Source organism: Berghia stephanieae, chromosome 13 (assembly GCF_034508935.2).
Source record: "Berghia stephanieae isolate SIO BIC M18660-M18661 chromosome 13, UCSD_Bste_1.3, whole genome shotgun sequence".
NCBI lineage: Eukaryota > Metazoa > Mollusca > Gastropoda > Nudibranchia > Aeolidiidae > Berghia > Berghia stephanieae.
Genome location: NC_088372.1, coordinates 22,525,082 through 22,548,423, shown reverse-complemented (window position 1 = coordinate 22,548,423; position 23,342 = coordinate 22,525,082). Strand labels below are relative to the sequence as shown.

General features: G+C 34.7%; 1 protein-coding gene across 2 annotated transcripts; it reads left to right on the top strand.

Annotated features, from left to right (window-relative positions):
• Positions 1 to 21,743, top strand: LOC144959171 (integrator complex subunit 9-like). Of its 2 annotated transcripts, none has more exons than XM_078891705.1 (21): positions 1 to 116; positions 1,262 to 1,389; positions 2,258 to 2,327; positions 4,093 to 4,161; positions 4,784 to 4,923; positions 5,761 to 5,847; positions 6,221 to 6,341; positions 7,780 to 7,869; positions 8,984 to 9,028; positions 9,580 to 9,691; positions 10,480 to 10,660; positions 11,701 to 11,761; positions 12,645 to 12,687; positions 13,334 to 13,462; positions 13,865 to 13,920; positions 14,413 to 14,562; positions 15,740 to 15,826; positions 16,975 to 17,073; positions 18,686 to 18,805; positions 20,356 to 20,412; positions 21,307 to 21,743. In XM_078891705.1, the coding sequence occupies exons 1-21, from the start codon at positions 108 to 110 to the stop codon at positions 21,421 to 21,423; spliced, it is 1,971 nt and encodes a 656-aa protein (XP_078747831.1). In that variant the 5' UTR covers positions 1 to 107; the 3' UTR covers positions 21,424 to 21,743. The 2 variants fall into 2 exon arrangements, with proteins under 2 accessions (XP_078747831.1, XP_078747832.1); XM_078891706.1 differs by lacking the exon at positions 1 to 116 and adding an exon at positions 302 to 363 and having other exon boundaries at positions 21,307 to 21,541.
• Positions 21,744 to 23,342: the final 1,599 nt, after the last annotated feature.

Below are 23,342 nucleotides of genomic sequence, written 5' to 3'. Positions count from 1 at the left end.
TTTCGACTTCCGATAATAACAAAGTATGAATCTCGTAACACAACATAGATCTCTTGTGTAAATTAAGATTTCCCTATATATTATCTTTCAATGAAAGCATAATCACAATGAAGTTGGTGAGTTAAATTTTCAGAATCAAAGACGCTATCGTAAAATTAACTTTTATTGTTCACCTTGGATTGAAAACATGTTTTAACTTTGAATGCCGGTTCTCCGATTCCGATAAGATACTTGAACTTGAACTTGGTAGCAGTCAGCAGTGATTTGTGGTTCTATCTCACAATCACAAGTCACAAGAATCTTAGTACCTAGTCGTAGTAGACTATGTGAACGTGAAAGAATATTAAAAACACATTCATAATCGTAAATACATTTTCAAAATTCCCTTTATTAATCCCACTTTATTAAGGGCTGTGCTTATTCCCAACCGATGTTGGTGACAGTGATAGAGTAACATTTGCCTATGCCTATTCCCAACCGGTGTTGTTGAGGCTGAGAACCAAGGATAGTTGTAAAATTTGCCTATTTTCAACCGGTGTTGGGGATAGTACAATTTGCCTTTTCCCAACTGGTGTGAGGGATGGTACAATTTTGCGTATTCCCAACAGGTGTTGTAAAAGTATTTAACCCAAGAAGTGACACAGAGTCGAAAATAGCCTACAAATACAAATTAAAGAGGACACCGGTTTGGAATAGCCAAATTCTACTATACTATTCACAACACCGGTTGGGAATAGGTAAATTCTACTGTTTCTAACACCCGTTGGGAATAAACACTAGTTGTTAAGCCTGGAAAAATTTGTCTTTAGGGTCTATTCCAAGGTGACTTGCCCAAGGCCACACCGAGCATCTGGTATTTGAACTTGTTACCTTTCGGGTACAAAATTGCACTTATTAGGTACTCAAATGAAATTAGGTATTCAGACTAAGCTAAATGTTCTAACAAAAGTATGGAGTAATTTCATTTACTGCAGTAACTGTAAGCTAAAAAATGCAGCTATGTGGTCTAGTGGTATGACACTCGCTTTCAGATCGAACAGTCCTGGGTTCGAGCCTCGCTCGGATCAAAGTTTAGTCCTTGGAAAAGGCTCTTTACTCACATTCTCTCACCGTACTCAGGTGTAAAATGAGTACCTGGCTGTTAACAGTGCTGTCTCTGTATAAAATGTAATATCGCCTAACAGGCATCATGTTTCGTTCTACATGTTACGTGTTGCTCTTGGTCAGGGTTATTATTCCTTTTTTTTCTTCTGGACTATAGGTGTGCTTGTCTGACAATCCAAGTAAGCCATGCTTTGTCTTGTTCTTCAAAGGAGTCCGCATCATGCTGGACTGTGGAATGGACATCAAACAGATTTTACACTTTGTTCCACTCCTTGTTGTACCAGGGTATTTATTTATTTTATTTAATTATTTATTTATTTATTTATTTATTTTTTAGAAACTTTAGTTTCAAATCACTGTTATGATAATTTTTTTTTATCACAAACTAAATGTACATATTTATATACTGTATTAGTATTAGTATTTTCACAATTTATGCTCAGGCTTTTAGACTGATATTCCCATTTCATAAAGTACACATTGTCTTTCTAATGTTCTTTTTTTGTACTAGCTTTCTTATATCATAATATTCATTAATAGTTATTTCCTGGTACCGACTCATTCACCCTGAGTAGATTGTGGTAATATGTTAATAGATAGTGCCTTATTTGAGGACACCATTCTGAACCAGAGATTTCATTGTCACTCATTTGGTCACTGGCCATGCCCATTGTTGCTTGACTTGCACTGCACCACTCAGCCAGACATGGCCAGTTTTAAGGACAATTGAACTACTCATTACAAAGAGCGATTTTCAGAATTATTTGGACGTCATTTTAAACTATTATCACACCTATTTTATTTAAACCTCATACTTTTTTAAAGTCTAGAAGGGTTAAATGAAACCCTGACATTTTTTGGTGAACAAATTTGGCTTGGACTCTATAAATAAAGTGAGAGATAGTGAACTTGTGGGTTTTGAAAAAAAAAAAAAAGAGACAGTCCACTTGCCCTTAATGCTACCCTACACTCATTTGCATTGCATCGTTTTCAATAGTAACGTAAAACATTGTGAAAAAAAATTTCTATGGAAATAAAAAATATTTTGTTTTGGTTTCCTGCAGCTCTCAAGATTTTATATTTGTCTTACAAATTGAGTGAGTTATGATAAAACATTTTTTTATTAAAAAAAAATTTATCCTTTCTCTTTTAGGTTTCAAGTATCAAAAGCGAGGCCGTGGATTCAAGGGGGAGACAGAAGGAGTAGAGTGCCTGATGATGTAGTAAGTTGACCTTCACAGTCATAAAGCCCTTCTGGGTGGGGTTCCTGACCTCCCATAGTGGGCAGGGGGGTACATACTGTGTCTTCTATCCCCTTATATCTGTTTTCCAACATGCTTTCTGTCTTTGTCTTGGAATGAGATTACTTGGTTTTGTCCTGGCCCTGCCGGAGTCCTAGCTGAGAGGGAAACAGTCAAATGCATTGTTATTGTTTTGGGTGATGATATTTTTTTCCTTGTAAATCCTCTCTGTTATGTATTATTATATTTGTTATTTGGAAGCATATGAGTGTATTCCTCTTTGTTGGATTTTGTACTTGTGTCCGGATGAGACTGTAGGTGATCTCAAACTAAGTACATTGGTGGTATGCTCTTGGAATCTACATCTGATCCCTATTTGTTCCCACTTCCCCTTTGTCTTACTTTCTCTTGGGTGCTTCAATTGTAATTCTATAACTTTTTACTATCCAATTTTCTTCCTTATTACTGGTGCTGATATAACCTAAATGTGTTGCAAGCGCCGTAAAATCCTTAAAAACAAACAAAACAAACATAAAGCCCTTGGATTTTATCCCAGTTACTGTAGTGTTAATGTCCTAATGCAATTGCTTGCTATCCAATGGATAAGAGGTTTGTTCATTTACTATCACAACGTACTTTAACAGATCCAGCCACTCAGCCAGTGCTGGGTGGACAGATGGGTAGGATAAAAAAAAATATTGACTGCACCTATGATCCAAACTGGTCCCTTTGTGAGCGAGGAGAGTGCCCTATCACTCAACTATTAGGACTCCCTTCCCAAGGATGTCATTAGTTTTGATGTTTCTTTAAAAAAAGCTTAAAAAAACCCCCCACAAAAACACAAAAAAAAAAAAATAATAGAAAAATAAACCCAAAACATTGATCTAATCCAAAACAAACATCAAAATCAACATGCTCCTTTGTTTGTTTTTTGTTGTTGTTTTTTTAAATATATATTTTTGTATATATATTCAATGTTTTAGAGCATGTCATTTGGATTAAGGGCTCTGTACTCTAGTGGTGACATTAAACAGACCTACCTAGTTCCACGAAAAAGTCGTAGAACTACGAATTTTGGGCTCCATCTGCAGACTAAAATTAGGCAACTCAATTCCAACAAATCATGTCCAAATTTAAAACGTGGCACAAAATCACATTGCTCAAGGACTTAGAAACGTTATTCAATCTTTCTGAGGATAAATTGATAAGGGTAGATCTTTTTGACATGTACTATTTTCCCCACAAAAGCTATGATTTTTTTACATTTCAAGTAGGCAGGTCTGGTTATGTGAACGAGGTTAGAAATTATCACAGATGTCATTGTGTTTAAACATTCAGGAGTGTTGTGTTCTTAGATCATTTATTGATAAGACACGTTATTCCAAGAATCAACAAACCAAATTGTTACAGTAAAGAACATTTATTAAACAATATAACATAAGATACACGTGTACAGGATGATGGTTGGATACAGAATGACTCCCAACAAGGTAGCCAGTAGAACAGATGCTAGTTGTGAACGATACTACATTAGATGGACGATACAAGTTACGATACTTGAATACAATAACTTTCATTCACAACAAGGAGGAAAATTTCCTTTTACCAGCCAAACAAGAAATACTGTTTAATATTGGATAATGATCAAGATTATTTGATTTTTAAAAATTTTCATTTTTCTTTATTTTATTTTTTTAGTTTGAATTCCATGTTTTATTTTTCATTTTAATAATTTTTGTTTTGTTAGGCTCAAGAATTGAGAGACTGCGGAGGACGTCTGCTGATTGATGGTGCTCCAGAATTTTCTATACCAGAGGTATTTTGCATTTTCCTGGTCATGGGGAAATTTCTGCTATGAAAATTCTCATTATTTTCACAAGTTTAAGCAAATAAAGAGAAGTCACTGCAACCAAAGTCCCTTTAACTTTAAAAAAAAAAAATTTTAAGTGACCAAAATCCTTTAAGATGTAATTGGGACACAAATTGACCTTTTTTTTATTTTTATGATCCATAAAATTTTGATTGCGTGGGTGCCAGATCTCTGGAATACAAAGGGCTTCCCTTTTTTTTTTTTTTCAACCATTTAAATTTGACTCATTATTTTGAGATGTTAAAAAAACAAATTTTAAAAATAGATTTATAACTCAATTTTTTCATGCACCCTGTTCCTTATCATCTCTTGTCTCTTTGTTTGCAAACGTTGTACAGTTGAGCTTGATTTCAACCAGCTCCAATACAGCCATCAGATTTGATGAGAGAAAAGAGAAATAAAAAAAATAGTTACTTTAGGTTTTCACAAGGCAGCGTTTATTCAAGTTGTAAAGCGTTTTGAGCACGTTTAGTGGATATTACGCTATATAAAAGCTTAATTTTTTTTTTTTTTTACTATAATGGAATAAGGTCCATTTTATTCTGTTATTGCCATTGATTTAATTCAGACAGGTATAGTAGATTTATCCACCTTAGATGCCATATTGATATCCAGCTACAGATGCGTGATGGCTCTTCCTCTTATCACCGAGTACACTGGGTTTAAAGGCACTGTCTACATGACAGAACCAACATTACAGATAGGAAGGTTGGTGTATTTTAATGACCTCATTATTTTATATAGTTTGACATTGATTAAATTGGCAGCTGCTAGGAAAATCTTAAATTTCCCTTTTCTGTTGTCCTTTTTTTCTGTCGCTCTCTGTCTTGTCCATATCCGGGCTGGAGTCCTTATCTGTGAGAGAGGCAGTGGAATGTGCAGGTGTAAATGTGTGACATGAACAGATCGAGGTTATGCATGGAAGGTTAAAACATTTATTGATTTTCTTTTTGGATATGTGTTAGGATGTGCAGGAAAGTGATATAGGGTAAAGTTCAAATTCTGTACACATCTGTTAAAATAAACATGTCTCAGGTTAAATCCAGTCAAGTAATATAATTTTTGAGATGATTTAAAAAAAAAAAAAAAATTTTTTTATTTGTCTCTGCATCATACAAACTTCTTCAGATTCTTATCTCACCCTAGTGCTTACTTCCTAAATCATGTAAATGTCGCTGCTCGAAGCTCAAAGAAATAAATGACAATGCGAAATTGAATGTAAGCTTCAATTTAATATACGAAAACAGATAAACGGGATATTTCGGGTTTCCCCTTTATCAACAAAACAGGATGAATGACACTCTACAGATGAATGAGATAATGTGGTAGTGGCGTTGTTAAGATGAATAAACATGGGAAACCTGAAATGTCTATTTTATCTGTTTTCGTATATTAAATTGAAGCTTACATTCAATTTCACATTGTTATTTACTTCCTAAATCAAAACTCTCATCCAGTCAAAGAAAACAAACTGGTTGATGATTCAATATTAATATTCTGACATGACCATCAAAGCTACCATTTACGTTTTTATCTATCCCACAGACAATACATGGAGGAGTTAATCAAATACGTGGAACGAAACCCCAAATCAAAAGTGGCATCTAAATGGAAGCAAGCTGATATTATAAAGTAAGTCAACAAATTTTGGTTTATTTAATTGTTAAATTGTTATCTTTAACAGTTCTATAAACACTTAATTGTAATCAAAATGTTTTATATCAAGGCATCTAACTTTAATAGTGCAGGTGCCATCTGTGGTAAAATTTATCTTTTTTTAAAAGTTTATTTTAATATTATTATTATTATTATTATTATTATTATTATTATTATTATTATTATTATTATTATTATTATTATTATTATTATTATTATATTTCTATTATTATTATTATTATTATTATTATTATTATTATTATTATTATTATTATTATTATTATTATTATTATTATCATCATTGTTACCATTATTAATGTTATTATCATTCATGGTTCCTTCAATGTAGATGTCTTCCCCCTCCCCTTCGTGACGCCATCAAGCCAAGATCATGGAGAAAGCTTTACACCCTCCACGACGTCAACAAGGCTCTGGCCAAAGTACAGACTGTGGGATTTAGCGAGAAAGTGGTGAGCACACATGCCTGGTTAAATACACCTCCTTAATCCTTTTTCTTAGATGAAAGTTATTCAATGTGACAGGAGATGTAAACCTAATATTAGATAATAATAAAATAATAGGTAAAGGAATTTTCATCCGTTAGTTCAATGTATTAAATAAATGCCAATGAACTAAGATATAAATAATGATAAAAAAACAGTCGACCTGAGATATAGATAACATTAATATAAAAGATAAAAGAAATTCCATCTGCAAGTTCAATTTATTATATGCCAATTTTGAAAGAAGAATTAAATTATTATCTTGAGCATCAACCCGAGTGCTTTACTTGTAAGTGAACAATAAGGGTTAAATTCCATGCTCAAAGAATTGCGAAAACAATCCCAGATCCATGTGACCCATAGAGATGTAGTTATTCCAGGTTTCTCTTGTGGTAAATGCTTGGTAAAAAAATCCCCCAAAACACAAACTTTATCTTTTATATAGCGCAATATCCACTGAACATGCTCAAAGTGCTTTACAAAGGATCCTTGGGCAGCAGCAACATTTAACATGTAGGACAAGACATGATGCCTCTTTGACATTATTACAATTTTTCCAACGGAGACAACGCTGTTAACAGCCAGGTACTCAATTTACACTTAAGTACGGTGAGAGAATGTGAGTAAAAAGCCTTTTCCAAGGACTCAACTATGCACCGCTCAGAGTGGGACTCAAACCCAGGACATTCTAGTCTGAAGGTGAGTGTCATACCACTAGACTACATAGCCGCATACAGTAGCAATAGCTTTCTACTCTTTGGGTAGGATAGAAGTCATCATGCAATGTACTTTTAACCAGATCTATTAGACCTTGCCACCCAATCACTGCTGGATGGTCAGATAAAATATCTTGACTGTAACCGAGATTTAAACTTTGAAATGTATGGTGAGTACTCAACCACTAAGCACCCTCTTCCGTGTGGTGTGAATTATTAGAATTGTATGTTTTTTGTACAGTGTTAGGGTCATTATGTTTCTACATTTAATCATAAAGCAAATACATGAATAAATCCAATGACAATTAAACCCAAACCATCTTAGTACTTGATAGACGTTAAGTCTCCTTATGATAGAGGTTATGTTTGGCTGACCCACACACTCGTCCCCATCAATAAGTGTGCTGTATGTTTTAAAATTGAGTGACTCCTTATTATTACCTATTTTTAACTTCTTGGTCTGTGTCACACAATTTTACCTTGTTACCATTTTTTTGGGGATATGTTATGGATCAATAGAAAATATAAAAATACCAAGGAATTTAAGAAAATCAGTAAATAAATTTTAAGACATTCTTCACGCTGATGGGTATGAGAGTGTAGGTATACAAATGTTACTTTTACCCTTAATGTAATGTCACACATATTGTATTGTTATCACGTGTGAGTGTCTTGTATTATAATTTAAGGACATATTCGGAGCATTGACTGTGACAGCCGCCAGTTCTGGCCGATGCATTGGAAGCTGTAACTGGACAATCCAATCTAAGTATGAAAAAGTGAGTCCATGCAAGTTTGATTAATCGTCATCAGGTATTCTGAAGTTGTATATAAAAATGTGAATCCTTAATTTTTAAAAATTTAAATCAAAGCGGATGCCATCATTCAGGAGAGTTTTATCACCATTTTAAAATCTAGATTGAAATATCATTTATTTTATAAGACATATCTTTACTTTTATTGTATTGTTTGATCTCGGTTTTATTTGTTTGTATCAGTTGATAGTATGTGTGTATTAGATTATGGTTACAAATATTTGGATTTTATGTCATGTTATTATTGCCTGTGTAAAGTGCATATAGCACGACATAGTCATGGATATGTGCTATAGAAATGCTATTTGTTTTTTAATACCATTATTAAATGTCAAAAAACTTATATTCCCTAATTCTGGTCAGAATGATTGTATACTCAAATTTCTCCATCTTGTACATTCTGCCATCATACCAGATTAAAGTTGCGGGTCAAATTTAACTCTTAGAGCACATAGGTTATATTCGCATTTCCATCACAAAATGGCTGACACCTGATTGAGGCAGTATGAGAATCACAAGCTAAGACAAAGTGACATTGAAATTCGGCGCAAAATCTCAATTAAAATCCCCCCCTTGGGCCAACTGAATGTTCTGATGAAAGAAATGATTCCATTGGTTCAATTTATAGTACTTTTGTAGAAAATTGGATTGGATTACATTATTATTTTTACCTTTCAAGAGCGGCCATTGGCCAGTAGAACAGATTCTGCTCTGGCCACAGTGCGGCCAATGGCGCTGAAAGAGTTAAGGTTTGGTTGAGGTAGAAATTTTCTCCTCCACATTATTTTTCTTTGAACACGCCGGTGGATTGAAAAAAAATAAATGATTGTTTGGGATTTAAAACCATATTCAAAAGACTGACACATTGGTTTTGACTTTTTAAATGTGTAGGTGATGAATAGTTTTGTAAACTGTTGTGAGATCCTTTGTACTTACATCCTCGCCAAGAAGAGAATGACGGCTCAATTTACAAATGGGGCCAAAACTACATCTGTTGTAATAACACTTTGATAGGATAGTGATGATTTTTACTTCATTCAATAAATCAGTGAAATAGCTTAATGTTTGGTATTGACAGGTTTCCTATGTGGCTGGGACATCCACTTTGACAACACACCCGAGGGTAGGTCTGGTGCTGCTCTCTCTCTCTCTCTCTCTCTCTCTCTCTCTCTCTCTCTCTCTCTCTCTCTCTCTCTCTCTCTCTCTTTCTCCTCTCTCTCTCTCTCTCTCTCTCTCTCTCTCTCTCTCTTCTCTCTCTCTCTCTCTCTCTCTCTCTCTCTCCCTCTCCCTCTTCTTCTCTCTCTCTCTCTCTCTCTCTCTCTCTCTCTCTCTCTCTCCTCCCCCCTTTTTTTTTTCTTCCTGTCTTTTACGAGTTCTTCAACGAAAAAATATCTAAGAGCAGATAAAATGAATGAAAAAGGATCCTTTGCTTTATATGAAGAAGATTGTAGTTTTTTGCCTCTCTGTCTTTCTCTTATTCTGTTCATCCTCATATTTCAATTCTTCATTTTTAAACTTTGGTTTACTCTCCATCTATCACTCTGTCATCTTTTTTTTTCCCTTTTAAAAAATGGAATGCTGATTTAAAAATGAACAGAACAAGTCCTTTGGACGCTGCTGATTAATTGAATACAATGTTCAAAATATGATTTTTTTACCCATCTCCTTCATCAGCCAATGGACCAGACCCTTTTGAAGAATGCAGACGTCCTAATATTGAGTTGTCTTACACAGACACCCATGTACATGCCAGATCCCATGATAGGAGAATTCTGTTTGAAAGCTGGTAGGTTAAAAGATTCAACTATAGAGTTGTAGTCCCTCAGAGTCATGGAGCTGGCGATTTTCCCTGTTTCTATAGCGTGATACGGACAGTAGCAATTGCATGCTACCCTTTGGATAGGATGTGAGACTATTGCAAAGTAATTTCCTCCAGATCTAACAGAACCAGGTACCCAATGCTGGGTGGACAGAGGTGGGGGGTCCGAAAAACAAACAAACTTGACTTCATCTGAAATTGATTTCGGTCCCTTTGAAGCGAGTGCTCTAATAAAAAAAAAATTTAATTGAGCTTTTATACAGCGCAATATCCACTAAACGTGCTCAAAGCACTCTACCAAATGAGATATTGGGACCCCCAAGGATTAGATGTGTTAAGTTTTAAACTATAATGCTTATTTTGTAACCGTCTGAGTGTATCTCTTTTGGAGGAGATCCTGTGTCAGTGTAAGGGTGTAATGTTTAGCTACAAGGATATAGGCTTATTGCTCTTATCGCCTAACAGGTGTCGTGTCTCGTTCTACATGTTACGTGTTGCTGTTGGTCAGGGACTCTTTGTAAAGTGCTTTGAGCACAGTTAGTGGATATTGCGCTATATAAAAGCTCTAATTATTTTTTGTTTTAAATTTTTGTCATAGGGAAGAAGGGATTTCAGCCCAAAACATTCCATTTGGTTTTTTGAAGCTGTTATATTCTTTATTACAAAAATGAACAATATAATAGAACATATTTTTTCAAAAGCATTTCGACATTTCATGCATCTATACACTTTTTTTTTAACCTTTCATTACCCAGCTGTCACTGTCAAAAATGGAGGAAACGTTCTTGTTCCATGTTATGCTTCTGGTACGACCTTTGACCTATTTGAGTGTTTGTCGGGTCATCTAGAACAGTGTGGCTTGTCAGGAGTCCCCATGTATTTCATGTCCCCCGTGTCTGACAACACCTTGGCTTTCTCCAATATCTATGCTGAATGGTAATGGATTAGATGTCAACAGTGATTTTGGTTATTTCTTTATGGACATTCATTGATCTTATTATTGTTATCATCATTGTCTTCAATTTATCTTTGTTCTAGTCATCATCATTATTATCATCTCATCATCATCATCATCATCATCATCATCATCATCATCATCATCATCATCATTTAAGTTCTTAAAATAAAAACAAAATTCTTTTTTGGTACTCTTTTTTCTTTAAAATTGTGATATATTATTTTTGATATTGTTGTGATTTTAATGAATGTATCAAGTAAGTTGACTTTAGCATGGTAGCAGTAGCAGGGAGGGTTGATGGGCCAATAAAGTCTTTTTCCAACACTTTGTTCATAAAAATATGATGAATATTTACAATCTAATATTTTTAACCAATGTAAAAAATAAAAACAAGACATCTTTAACTTTATTCAGCCGTTTTGATTAAGAGGAAGAAAACTGAAATCTATTCTTAAATAGCTAATGCTGCAGCCTACAGGACAGTCCGGAGATGTGTTCACTGTGCTATTGTCCATGAAGAAAGATAAAAAACAAAACAACTTGAGCTTTTATATAGGGCAATAGCCACTAAACGTGCTCAAAGCGCTTTACAATGGGTCCCTGGCCAACTTTTAGAACGGGACATGATGCCTGTTAGACGATATTACAATTTTTTTTGACAAAGATAACGCTGTTAAAGGCCAGGTGCTCATTTTACACCTGACTACGGTGAGAGAATGTAAGTGAAGAGCCTTCTCCAAGGACTCAACTATGTGCAGAGTGAGGCTTGAACCCAGGACCTTCCGATCTGAAAGCGAGTGTCATACCACTAGACCAAATAGTCTTAAGAAAGGTAATAAAAAGTAAGTCCAGTCAAATGACTAACAACAGTGAAAGATGGGGGCTTCTATTTATTTGACTTGTTTACAAGCAGTGTTAGATTAGAAAAGAAGAGTAAGCAAGGGGGGTAATTGCTTTTCTGTACAAGCGCTTAGTAAGTGTTCTGATATACTATAAATGTTTTTTATGTCTTTCCCAGGTTGTCGGCTGGTAAACAAGCCAAAGTCTTCCTTCCGGAATGTCCTTTCCCCCATGCAGATGTGAGTTGATTGATTGATTGATTGATTTTAAAAAGTGAAGTTTTAAAGCAAGACATAATTGCTTTAAAGTAATTATTTCTTCTATTATATATGTGTGGTTACAGCCGCAGACCCAACTGTATTTTCAAAGAAAGTGATGAAGATAAGTATTGAATTGTAAGCTTCAATTTATTAGATGAACGAAGATGGATACTGTGGACGTTTCAGGATTGCCATGAGATATGTGTGAATTGTGTAGTGAAACCTGAAACGTCCACAGTATCTGTCTTTGTCTAATAATTTGAAGCTTACAATTCAATACTTATCTTTACTTTTTACAAAGAGGGTGATAAAACTTAGATTCGAAACATGAAGTCAAAGGTGCAGACTTTACCATGATGTTGTGATTACATTAAAAAAAGAATTTTTTGGTTGTTTTATTTTAAGTTTTTGACTAAAGTTAAAGTTTGAAATGTTTCTTTTGTATTTTTAAATTAAAATTTTTTTTACTTGGAACTGTCAGTAATTTTTTTTCAATGCTTTTACAGCCAACTAATTAGCCTTGATTTTTAAGTTATCTTTATTAGAGCCTAAATTATAGAGAATATTGTATTGTGGGATTGAGTTCCCAGACATAACTGACCATTATGATTGTTTTAAAATAGACTTCATATTATCACAATCAATTCAATAGATGACTGGGAAATTCAGTTTGAATTTTGTTGTAATACCTTTGGGGATTAATTAATTTTTGTAATGAAATGGTATATCTTTTCTTTTTTTGTTTTGTTTTTCATTTGATAATTTGGAGTCAAATAATAGATCTTTCTCAAACAATCTTATCTGCATATTTGTGCTCTTTTTTAACCCAGTTTCTTGAATTTTATTAATTTTTTTTTTCCAGCTTTTAAGCAAAGGACGGCTAAAGAATTTCTCCAGTATCCACTGTAAGTAAGATTGGTTTGATTGAGATTGAGATTACTTGAAAATAATTTGGGATAGAGTGGAGATACTGAATTAATTTTTTTTTTTTAATATTTAAAAAGAATGATATGAAAAATAGAGCAGGGTTTTAGGAAAGTTGATTTTAGTAATCAATAAATTCATCATTATGTTGTGAATGAAAGACTTCAGCATTGTAGTTGAAAACCTATCTGGCATTATTTAATTAGCTAGTGGTTGGTCTTGGGGCAGATGACAAAAATGGCCGCCAACCGAGAAAGATGGCATTCCACGTGCCAGCCTTATGTGCTGATCAAGCATCAAGAGGATAAGCAAGTAAGTAATTATTTAATTAAAAAGATTGCAAGTGTAAAATTTGAACTTTTTGATGAGGATTAATTTTCCTTTACTTCAAAAGAAATTACTCAAATAACGAAAATTTTCAAATTACCAAAATAATAATGCTAGTTGTCCCTGTTGTAAACCTGTACATTACTGAAGTGTATAACACTTGCTCTTGTTCCCAAGTTTCGGCATAATTCCACATAGAGCTGTCCCATTTTTCCAGTTGCAATCAATCGTCACCCTGGTAAAGAGAAATATAGGATGTTTAGCTTATAATTCCTACCTTAACATATTCTGTTTTCCCAGCTGGTTTGACCACAGACTTTCACAGTCCCTGCATCATGTTCGCTGGTCACCCATCACTACGAATGGGGGATGTGGTCCATTTCCTGGAACTGTGGGCAAACTCGGCCTCCAACACTATCATCTTCACTGGTAAGCTACAGTTGACTTATAGCATTGTTGTTGTTTGCATTGTTTTTACTTTCATAGTCATTTCTATCATTCTTCTTCTTTTCTTCTTCTTCTTCTTCTTCTTCTTCTTCTTCTTCTTCTTCTTCTTCTTCTTCTTCTTCTTCTTCTTCTTCTTCTTCTTCTTCTTCTTCTTCTTCTTCTTCTTCTTCTTCTTTTTCTTCTTGATTGTTATTTTTGTTATTATTATTATTATTATTATTATTATTATTATTATTATTATTATTATTATTATTATTATTATTATTATTATTATTGTTATTATTATTATCATTATTATATCATCATAATTATCATCATTATCCCAATCATTACCACAATTGACACCACTATTGCTGTCATCAATACCGGTTTATTTTCCTCCAGAGCCAGATTTCAACCATTTGGATGCCCTAGCACCTTTCCTGCCACTGGCCATGCGCGTAAGCTTTTTTTGTGTTTACATGATATTGTAGATTAAATGACAGCATTATATGTGACCTTTATCTCAAAAGGGTATTATGTCAGGGTGAATCAGATGTGATGTTGAAAACTGATTTGAAATATAGAATAAAAGGAAATGTGAGGCTTAAATTTGTTTTGCCACTTGTTATTGCACACTGCACGTCATGTCTTGTCCAACATGTTAAGTATTCCTGTTGGGATCAGACCCCGTGTAAAACGCTTTGGGCACATTTCGTGGGTATCACAATTTATGTAAAGCTCAAGCTCAAGTTTTAATGGTATCTTATCATGTCTGTCCAACATACAGAATGTCTGAGTTTAGATTTCCAGTCGATAAAAGTTGATTTTTAGGGCTTATTTTTTTCTCTTATTCTCTCTCTGATTTTTCTCCTACTGTATCATAATCACCCTTTTACATTGTTATCTTTTGCCAATTCCCACTCTCCAATTTTTTATCTCCATATTTTCAGGTGTGTTATTGTCCCATTGACACAAGTCTCAGCTACTCTCAGGCCAACAAATTAATTCGCGAACTACGACCTTTGAACTTGGTTGTATCTGAGACCTACACCAAACCTTTTAATCAGGACCCCACAAGAAGTGACCTTAACATCGATTTTGTGAGTATTAAAAGTGCTCTTGAGATGACTTGACTTAATTAAAACTTTAATTAAGTCAGTTAAGCCTTTTTTTTTCTTCATCTGGCTCCAGCAGACTGTGTATTTTTGTCAGTAAAATAAAAAATTCTATCCCAGGGCTTTAAATCATAAGTACATAAAACATAACTTATAATGTTTCTTGACAATGAGAGTCTGCAATGCATTTGGATACTTTCTATTCTTCTTCTTGATTGTTATTTTTGTTATTATTATTATTATTATTATTTTTATTTTTTATTTTTTAATTTTTTAAATTATTATTATTATTAATTTCATATCCAAATGGGGCTTCGAACTAGTAGTTGTTATATTTTTCACCCTCCAGTGAATAGAAAGCTTGAGTTTAATTTAGATCTGGTAGAAAGCACATTGTGTTGGATTGGCTACAAACAATTATTACAGTCTATTTCTCTCTGCAGAAATAGGGATAATTACCTGGTTCCACTGATTCCAAGATCACCCCCTTACTTATTGAGTAGTACAGATAAATCTGATATTTTATATGGTATTTCTGAATTTCAGTTTCTGAAAACATTCTACAATTGCTAGCAATTTTTTTCCTTCTTTTTGCTCACTTTGGATATCTCTGACATTTTGTTCAGAATGTAGTGCATCTCATTTCCCTGCAGACACTTTTTTCATTTAAGCCTTAAGTGAGCTAATGATGGTTTAATATTACCAAAAAAGAAGATATTAGTAATGATAAAATATGAGCTTTTATATAGAGTAAAATCCTCTAAATGTGCTTAAGGCATTTTACAAGGGATTTCATACCAACAGCTACACTTTCGTCTTGTTTTTAGGCGCCATGATGCCTGTAAACTTTTTTATTTTTTCGGAAAAAAGAGATCAGCCAGCTAATCATTTTCCACCTGAATATGATGAAAGAATATAAGTAAAGAGCCTTTTTCATGAACTCAACCGCACTGCACACATTGAGACTCAAACCTGTGACCTACAGGCCTGAAGCAGAGTGCCATACCACAAGAACACAAAGTCACACAACAAAAATTATGGTAAACATTTTCTTCCACAAACTGTATAATGCTTAAGGACTACATAGTTTATTTCTATTTCATAAGCCAATCATTTTCACTGGACATGACTTACTGTTATTAACTCCTTTATCTTTCCTCAGGAACCATCACCCATCACATACAAACTCGGAGAAATTATCTCCCTTCCTGTCAGGCGTCACTATGAGACAGTTGAAATGGAGGCAGAGGTAATATTTCCCCCTTCAATAGCTGTTGTTTGTTTTTTAATTGTATGCCATGTCTTTACCTCTTTACCTTACCATTTACTAAAATCATTTGAAAGTTAAGGCCTATCATTCATTCTTGTGACCAAATCTACTGATGATAGGAGAACATGCAAGATGCAGAACTCATAATTTTTACACCTGCCTCAAACTTTGAAGTTCAGTCAGATCCATTTCCAGCCACAGCATCCTTTTGGTCTCCTCTTCTTTGATCTTCTGTGATACAGTGTCTCAAAAGTGTCCGTCTTGCATAAACTTTCATGGGTGACATTGTAAAGAACTCGTAAAAACTCAATTTGCATCAAAGCACGCCAGTATGGTAATATGTCGGAATGAACTTGATGAAGATATTTTTGTCGTAAGGGTCAGAATTAGAAAATTTAATTGTTTTTAAAAAAAGTTTAACTCTTTCAGCACCATTGGCGGCCAGAGTAGAATCTGTTCTACTGGCCAATGGCCGCACAGTGCGGCCGGTCTTGAAAGGCAAAAACAATATGGTAATCCAATCCTACTTTCTACAAAAGTACTTAAATTGAACCAATGGTATCATTTCTTTCGTAAGAACATTCAATTGACCCTAGGGGGGGTATTTTAATTGAGATTTTGTGCCGAATTCGAATGTCGCTTTGTCTTAGCTTGTCATTCTCATGCTGCCTCGATCAGATGTCAGCCATTTTGTGACGGAAATGCGAATATAGCCTCAGCGCTGAAATAGTTAAGAAAGAAAACCTACTCTTTTAAATGAGGTCATTTATTGTTAGCTTATAAGTTAAGCTCAAACTTCAGTTTTTTTATGAATCTGGTTCACCCTGACATATCGTTTTGTGAAAACTGGTCACATTTGTCGTAAAAATGTGTACCAAAGATACTTACTCACTTATTTACTTTGCGATGATTTCCAGCATAGGTTCTTATAGATCCTCTTTGCTGGACTAGAGTTATTCTTTATCAGGCCAGGTCCTCATACATTGGTTGTACGCTCTTATTGTTGTGGTTTTTACAAAGCGTTATCACCAAGTTTTCATCTTGTTTTATTTCTTAATGTTTAAGTCTTTTGTACTGGGCAATGTCTTCTTTTATTTATTTGTTTTGTATTTCTCATTCAATTACAGCTTGCTAAAACTTTGGAACCAACAGAGGTGAAATCTGGGGTTGCTGTATCGATGGTGACAGCGTCTTTGGTTGCTAAGGACAACAAATATGTTTTAAAGGTTGGATTACATTTTATTTTGTGAGAGAAAAATATTTCGTAACATGTATGAGACAATTGCCATAGTCAAGTTTTCTTCTGTTTAAAAAAAAAACAATATATATATATATATATATATTATATATATATATATATATTATATATTAATATATGATATAAGTAAATCTGAATTCGAAGCTAATACAGCTGGAGTTATCCTGGGTTTTGTCTAATGCAATATGTAATATGTAATAATTAACATTTATTCTGATACTGTATCATTAATTAAAACAGTAACAATTGCATACTACCATTTGGACAGGTCATGGTCTGTTGCAAAGTATTTTTCTTCAGATATGAATTTTAGATCCAGTCGTTGCTGGCTGGACTGCTGGGAAAGGTGTGTGTGGGGGGTGGGGGGGGGTGGGAGGGGGGGGTAAATGGTTTGGAAGGTTTCTGGAAATTTAGTCATGAAATTGATTCTACTTACTTATGCAATTTGCTCACTGTGGACAACATGGGTGATTCCTGTTGACATCAGACATTTGTGTGATGGATTATCTAAATTCTTTCATGGAATGCTTAGGCAATAGTTTCTAACAATGCTGCACGATAGGGCGTAATTTATTATTACTTTGAAGACACCTGAATTTTTAAATCACATTTTGTCAGAAGACTGCGTCATTTTTTTTTATAAGTAAGTTTTTATTTAATCATTCATGAATTATTGATTTTGTTCTATTACGATTGAAACCTATAAAGGAAAGTGAGAGATAATGTTGTATTCTTCTTCTTCTTCTTCTTCTTCTTCTTCTTCTTCTTCTTCTTCTTCTTCTTCTTCTTCTTCTTCTTCTTCTTCTTCTTTTTCTTCTTCTACTTCTTCTTCTCCTTCTTCTTATTGTTCTTGTTCTTGTTCTTCTTGTTCTTGTTCTTCTTGTTCTTGTTCTTCTTCTTGTTCTTCTTCTTCTTGTTCTTCTTCTTCTTGTTCTTCTTCTTCTTCTTCTTGTTCTTCTTCTTCTTCTTCTTCTTCTTCTTCTTCTTCTTCTTCTTCTTCTTCTTCTTCTTCTTCTTCTTGTTATTGTTGTTGTTGTTGTTGTTGTTGTTGTTGTTGTTGTTGTTGTTGTTGTTGTTGTTGTTGTCTTCTTCTTCTTCTTCTTCTTCTTCTTCTTCTTCTTCTTCTTCTTCTTCTTCTTCTTCTTCTTCTTCTTCTTCTTCTTCTTCTTCTTCTTCTTCTTCTTCTTCTTCTTCTTCTTCTTCTTCTTCTTCTTGTCCTTCTTCTTCTTCTTCTTCTTCTTCTCTTCCTCTTCCTCTTCCTCTTCCTCTTCCTCTTCCTCTTCTTCTTCTTCTTCTTCTTCTTCTTCTTCTTCTTCTTCTTCTTCCTCTTCCTCTTCCTCTTCCTCTTCTTCTTCTTCTTCTTCTTCTTCTTCTTCTTCTTCTTCTTCTTCTTCTTCTTATTTTGTATGGTGTTTCTCAAATGGTATTGTTAAAGATCTCCTCCATTAAATCCTATTGCAGATGGAGTTTATTAAAGAGACCCTGCCTTCATGAATATCTTTTATTTTGTATCATAAAGGATGTTTAACAATAACTTTGATATTTGATTTAATTTTTCAATTTCTGTCCCTCAACACCAGCGATTGCCAGCTGGCACACAATTGTTACGTAAGAGAAGAGCGGATGGGAGTCCGTTGTGTCGGAATCCTTACATCTTTGGGATGTTGAACATAGAGGCTGTCTCTGAAGCCTTGAAACAGGTAAGCCTTGGCTAGTTTAAAAATACATATATACATTAGTGGCTTTGATGTAACTTTCTTAGATGATAAATATAAAATTTACTTTTAGTGTTAATGATTTTGAGCTCATTGAGTGCCGGTATTGTGGATTGTTTATGTGAGATATAGATATTTTCTATTATTACCTTTTATTATTATATACTTAAGCATTTATATAGCACAATATCCACTAAATGTGCTCAAAGAACTTTACAAGGGGTCCCTAGCCAAAAGCCTCACTTAACATGTAGAACGAGACATGACGCTGGTTTGGTGATGTTACAATTTTTTTCCAACAGAGGCACTGCTGTTAGCGGTCGGGTTCTCATTTATTTACACCTGAGTATGGTGAGAAAATATGAGTTAAGAGCCTTTTCCATGGACTCAACCATGCACCACTTAGAGTGGGACTTGAACCCTACGTGTTGCAGCTCTTGCCATTGTTGGATAGATTGGTCTTGGGCTGTAATGCCATTCTCTGTTTGAACTATTCCCTTATTGTCTTACTTTACCCTTTATTTTGTACTTACTATTTCCAATTCCATTGTATTTATTTTCCAACAATAGTCTACATGTTAGTATATTTCACTTTCTATACTACATTACACTGTTCTTCCCGCCTCCACTCTTTTGACTTAATTAATTGTGCACATTTTATAAATATCTATTGTTCTATCTTAATTTGTGCTTCCTCACAAAGGAGCATACTATTTCTTGCCCATCAGTGTTTTTGTTTATTCATCTTAACAACGCAACTACCACATTATCTCATTCGTCTGGAGGTTTCATTCATCCTGTTTTGTATATTAAATTGGAGCTTACATTAAATTTTCACATTGTTATTTATTTCTTTCAGCTTCGAGCAGCAACATTTACATTACTTTTTTTTCTTGGGTACTTGTAGGTGCACATCTCAAATCTTTTGACTTGGTACTGGAATGACTTCAATGTCGCTTTTTGGTTTGGTGGGGTGACTTCTGACTTTTGAACTGTCCTTGAAAAAGGCCCTATACTCACATTTTCTCACTGTACTTAAGTGTAAAATGAATATTTGACTGAAGATATGGTTGTATTTGTCAAAATGAAATGATGATAGCACCTTACAATCTGCACGTCTCATTCTCAATGTTCAGGGTTGCTCTTGGCTTGGGACCGCTTGTAAAGCACTTTGAGCAAAAAATAAGTGGATAGCGCCCTTTATAAAAGCTCACAATTTCTTGCATCACATATACCATAGAATCTTTCAATACAAACCAAATTTTATAAAGACTGTTCAACTGCATTGGTTTTTGGGACAGTATGGCTCAGCTGTATGGTCTTCACTTCATACCCAAAAGGTACTGAGTTTGACTACCCGTCACGCTGTGTGGCCTTGAGCAAGTTACCTAGCCTTAGCTCACTTTGCAGCGTTGCACTGCGGCTAATGCCTGGGTTATTCCAGTCTTCTCTTGGAATAGGCCTCTCAGGGATGAATAAAGGGAATTATTATTATTGTTATATTGTACATTTTATCATCCTGTATATCTCCACAGCGTGGATTTTCATCAATCAAAATAGAGAGGAAAGAGAATGGTTCTATTATCCATTTGGTAAGTCCAATGTATTTGTCCTCTCTGTTTTAGATAAAAAACTCTCACGTTTGATTAATTAAAAACAAACAGAAGTCCTCTTTAAACTCTCCTTATTCTTTTATTGCATCTTTGAAAAAAAATATTTTTGATTTGAGAGAAAATGCACTATTTTTTTTGTTTTTGTCATTGATTCAATGATGTTCTTAGTTCTTAAAAATGAGGTTTCTTTGAAATATTGGCTTTTTACGAGTTGTAAGGTGTTTGGGTCTATATTAGACCTACAGGAAAGCACTGTGTCATACAAAACTTTTCAGAATTTTTTTTTATATCTTGCACCAGTGCAGTGACCTCAATTTACTTGACTTATTTCCATCCACCTCCTAATCAGCAGGCTCGAGTGCGTTGGCAGCTTCCCTATTTCTTTTCTGTTGAAGAATGTTACCTCTGCTGGTTACTATCCTCTGCAAAAGACTGTAGTTCTGCAAGATCTTTTTCCGAACTCAATTCTCGATGGTTCTAGAAGCACTTCATGTCTCTGTCAATTTTTGTGTGAATGTCTTGACCTGATTTTGTAAAGCACTCTTTCGTGGCTTTGTTTGCTAGAATGTTGTTGTTTTCGGACAGAGACAACGCTGTTGATGGACAGGTACTCATTTTACACCTGAGTACAGTGAGAGAATGTGAGTCAAGAGCCTTTTCCAGGGAATCAACTGTGCGCTGATCAAGGTTCAACCCAGGACCTTCCAATCCGAAACGGAGTGTCAGACCACTAGACCACATAGCTGAAAATTTTATAGTTTTTTATTTTAAAAGATTTTTTAAATTGAAAATTTTAAAAACTTTTTTTCATTTCGACAAAATAGATTAAGATAGCATTTTTCTGTAATGATCAACTTTTCTATTTATTCTCAGGCAAAGGAAGACTCGTTGATTCAAGTTGAAGGCAACTCAACACACATCATTACAGGCAGGGAGGATGTCAGACTGAGAGTAAAAGATGCCATATTACAGTGCCTGAAACAGTTGTGAGATGGGAGAGGACGGGTTTGGAGAGTGGGAAGGGTTTGGAGTTTGTGCTGTGGGGTGGGATTAGAGTGCGTGTGTTTGTGTGTGTGTGTGTGTGAGTGTGTGTGTGTGTGTGTGTGTGTGTGTGTGAGAGAGATAGAGAGAGAGAGAGAGGGAGAGAGAGAGACATACACATAGAGAGAGAGAGAGAGAGAGAGAGAGAGAGAGAGAGAGAGAGAGAGAGAGAGAGAGAGAGAATTGTGTGAGTTAGTGTGTGTGTGTGTGTGGATGTTTATATACATGCTTTATATATCAAAGCCCAATAAAAAAAATGTTGATATTAAGGATAATGTTGAGTGTTATGAATTTTATGATTTGTTTTCATTATTATAATTCAAGTTCTCCCCAGTTTGGAATAAAGGGTCAAATTCATGTTAGTCCTTAAGAACCAAAAGGCCCATGGAGCCCGAGCTTATCCCGGTTTCTGTAGCGTTAAATATACAATAGCAATTGGTTGAAATCCTTTTTTTTTTGGACATTATCACATAGTGGTTTCCTCAAGATGAGTAATTCTAATTAAACTGTATTAACCAGACTATAAACGTTCATGGTTATGTCGTGAACGGATTACTCCATCTAGTTCACGATAGGTAAATTATAGGAAATAAAGAAAAAGTCTCCACCGAAGTGAGTGTTCTCCATATTTGTAAAGGACATAATATATGGGTGGTTAAAATATGCCATGTAATCAAGGCATCACGCGAATAGACTGGGTTTGTTCGTCCTGTAATAAAATCAGAGTCAACACTTGACGAATTTCAATCAACAATCCATTATCAAGTAGTAAGAAGAGCTTGGGAAATGAAGGCAACCCCGTTTTTATACCCATTGTGACGTCACAAACTCATGGGAAGAAATAACACACAACAGTGAATGGAACTCACAGTGAAACTCAAGGTTACCCAACATGAAAACAATTCACAACAACTCAATAGCCAAATAACAACAAACATTGAAACACAACAACAAACACGTTCCCACAGTTACGCAGAGTTTTCTGTGTTGGTCCGTTATACTTCCGGATGGCAATGTTATGGTTATGAGTTTCTTAGCCAAGCGCATAGACAGAACGAAGATGACGTCAATACTCTTCAACAGTCGTAACGTCACTTCCTTCCTAATGACGCATGGTAACTTAGTAACACTGGCTCTAAACTATCGGAACAATGGCGGACGCCCGTATGAAATATTTCTTCCGCAAGCATAAAAGCGTATCCAGAGGGAAAAAAAACATAAATTTGATCATGTTTTGACTTTTACACATTCTGATCACAAGGCATATGAAAAGTTCTAGCCAGCATGAAGAATAAAAAGTAATGATTTTCTTTGTTTAGAACCAAGATGGCCGCCGTTGCCGGGCGGCGTGACATCAGACTACTGAATAATAATAATAATAAATGGCATTTATATAGCGCTTTACCCCGTTGTCACAGGCTCTAAGCGCTTTACAGTGATATAAAACAAAACATATTACAGTGAGACAAGTGTGAAGGAAACGTGATACGAATTCAATTTAACAACAACAAAATATGAAAATAATATTGCAACATTATGACGTAAAAAGATAAAACTTTAAGCGAGATTTGAACGTTGTCAACGAATCCGAGCATCTCACGTGTGATGGGAGCAAGGAATTTACCCAATGGAAACCGTACGGTGCTCTTATTGGCTAACCAACCAGCGGCCTCGATGAGAAAAATATCCGCCATTTTGATGTTGGCTGGGAATCGCGTTACTATAGTAAACAAGCGCTAATCGGCCGTTCATGAAAACAAGTTGCTGCTCGCTCGTTTAACTCAAAATTATTCAAAACGATCTCTCTAAAATGATATAAATGTGACTTCTTAAGGTTTTCTTCACGGTCAAAACCACACAACATTCTA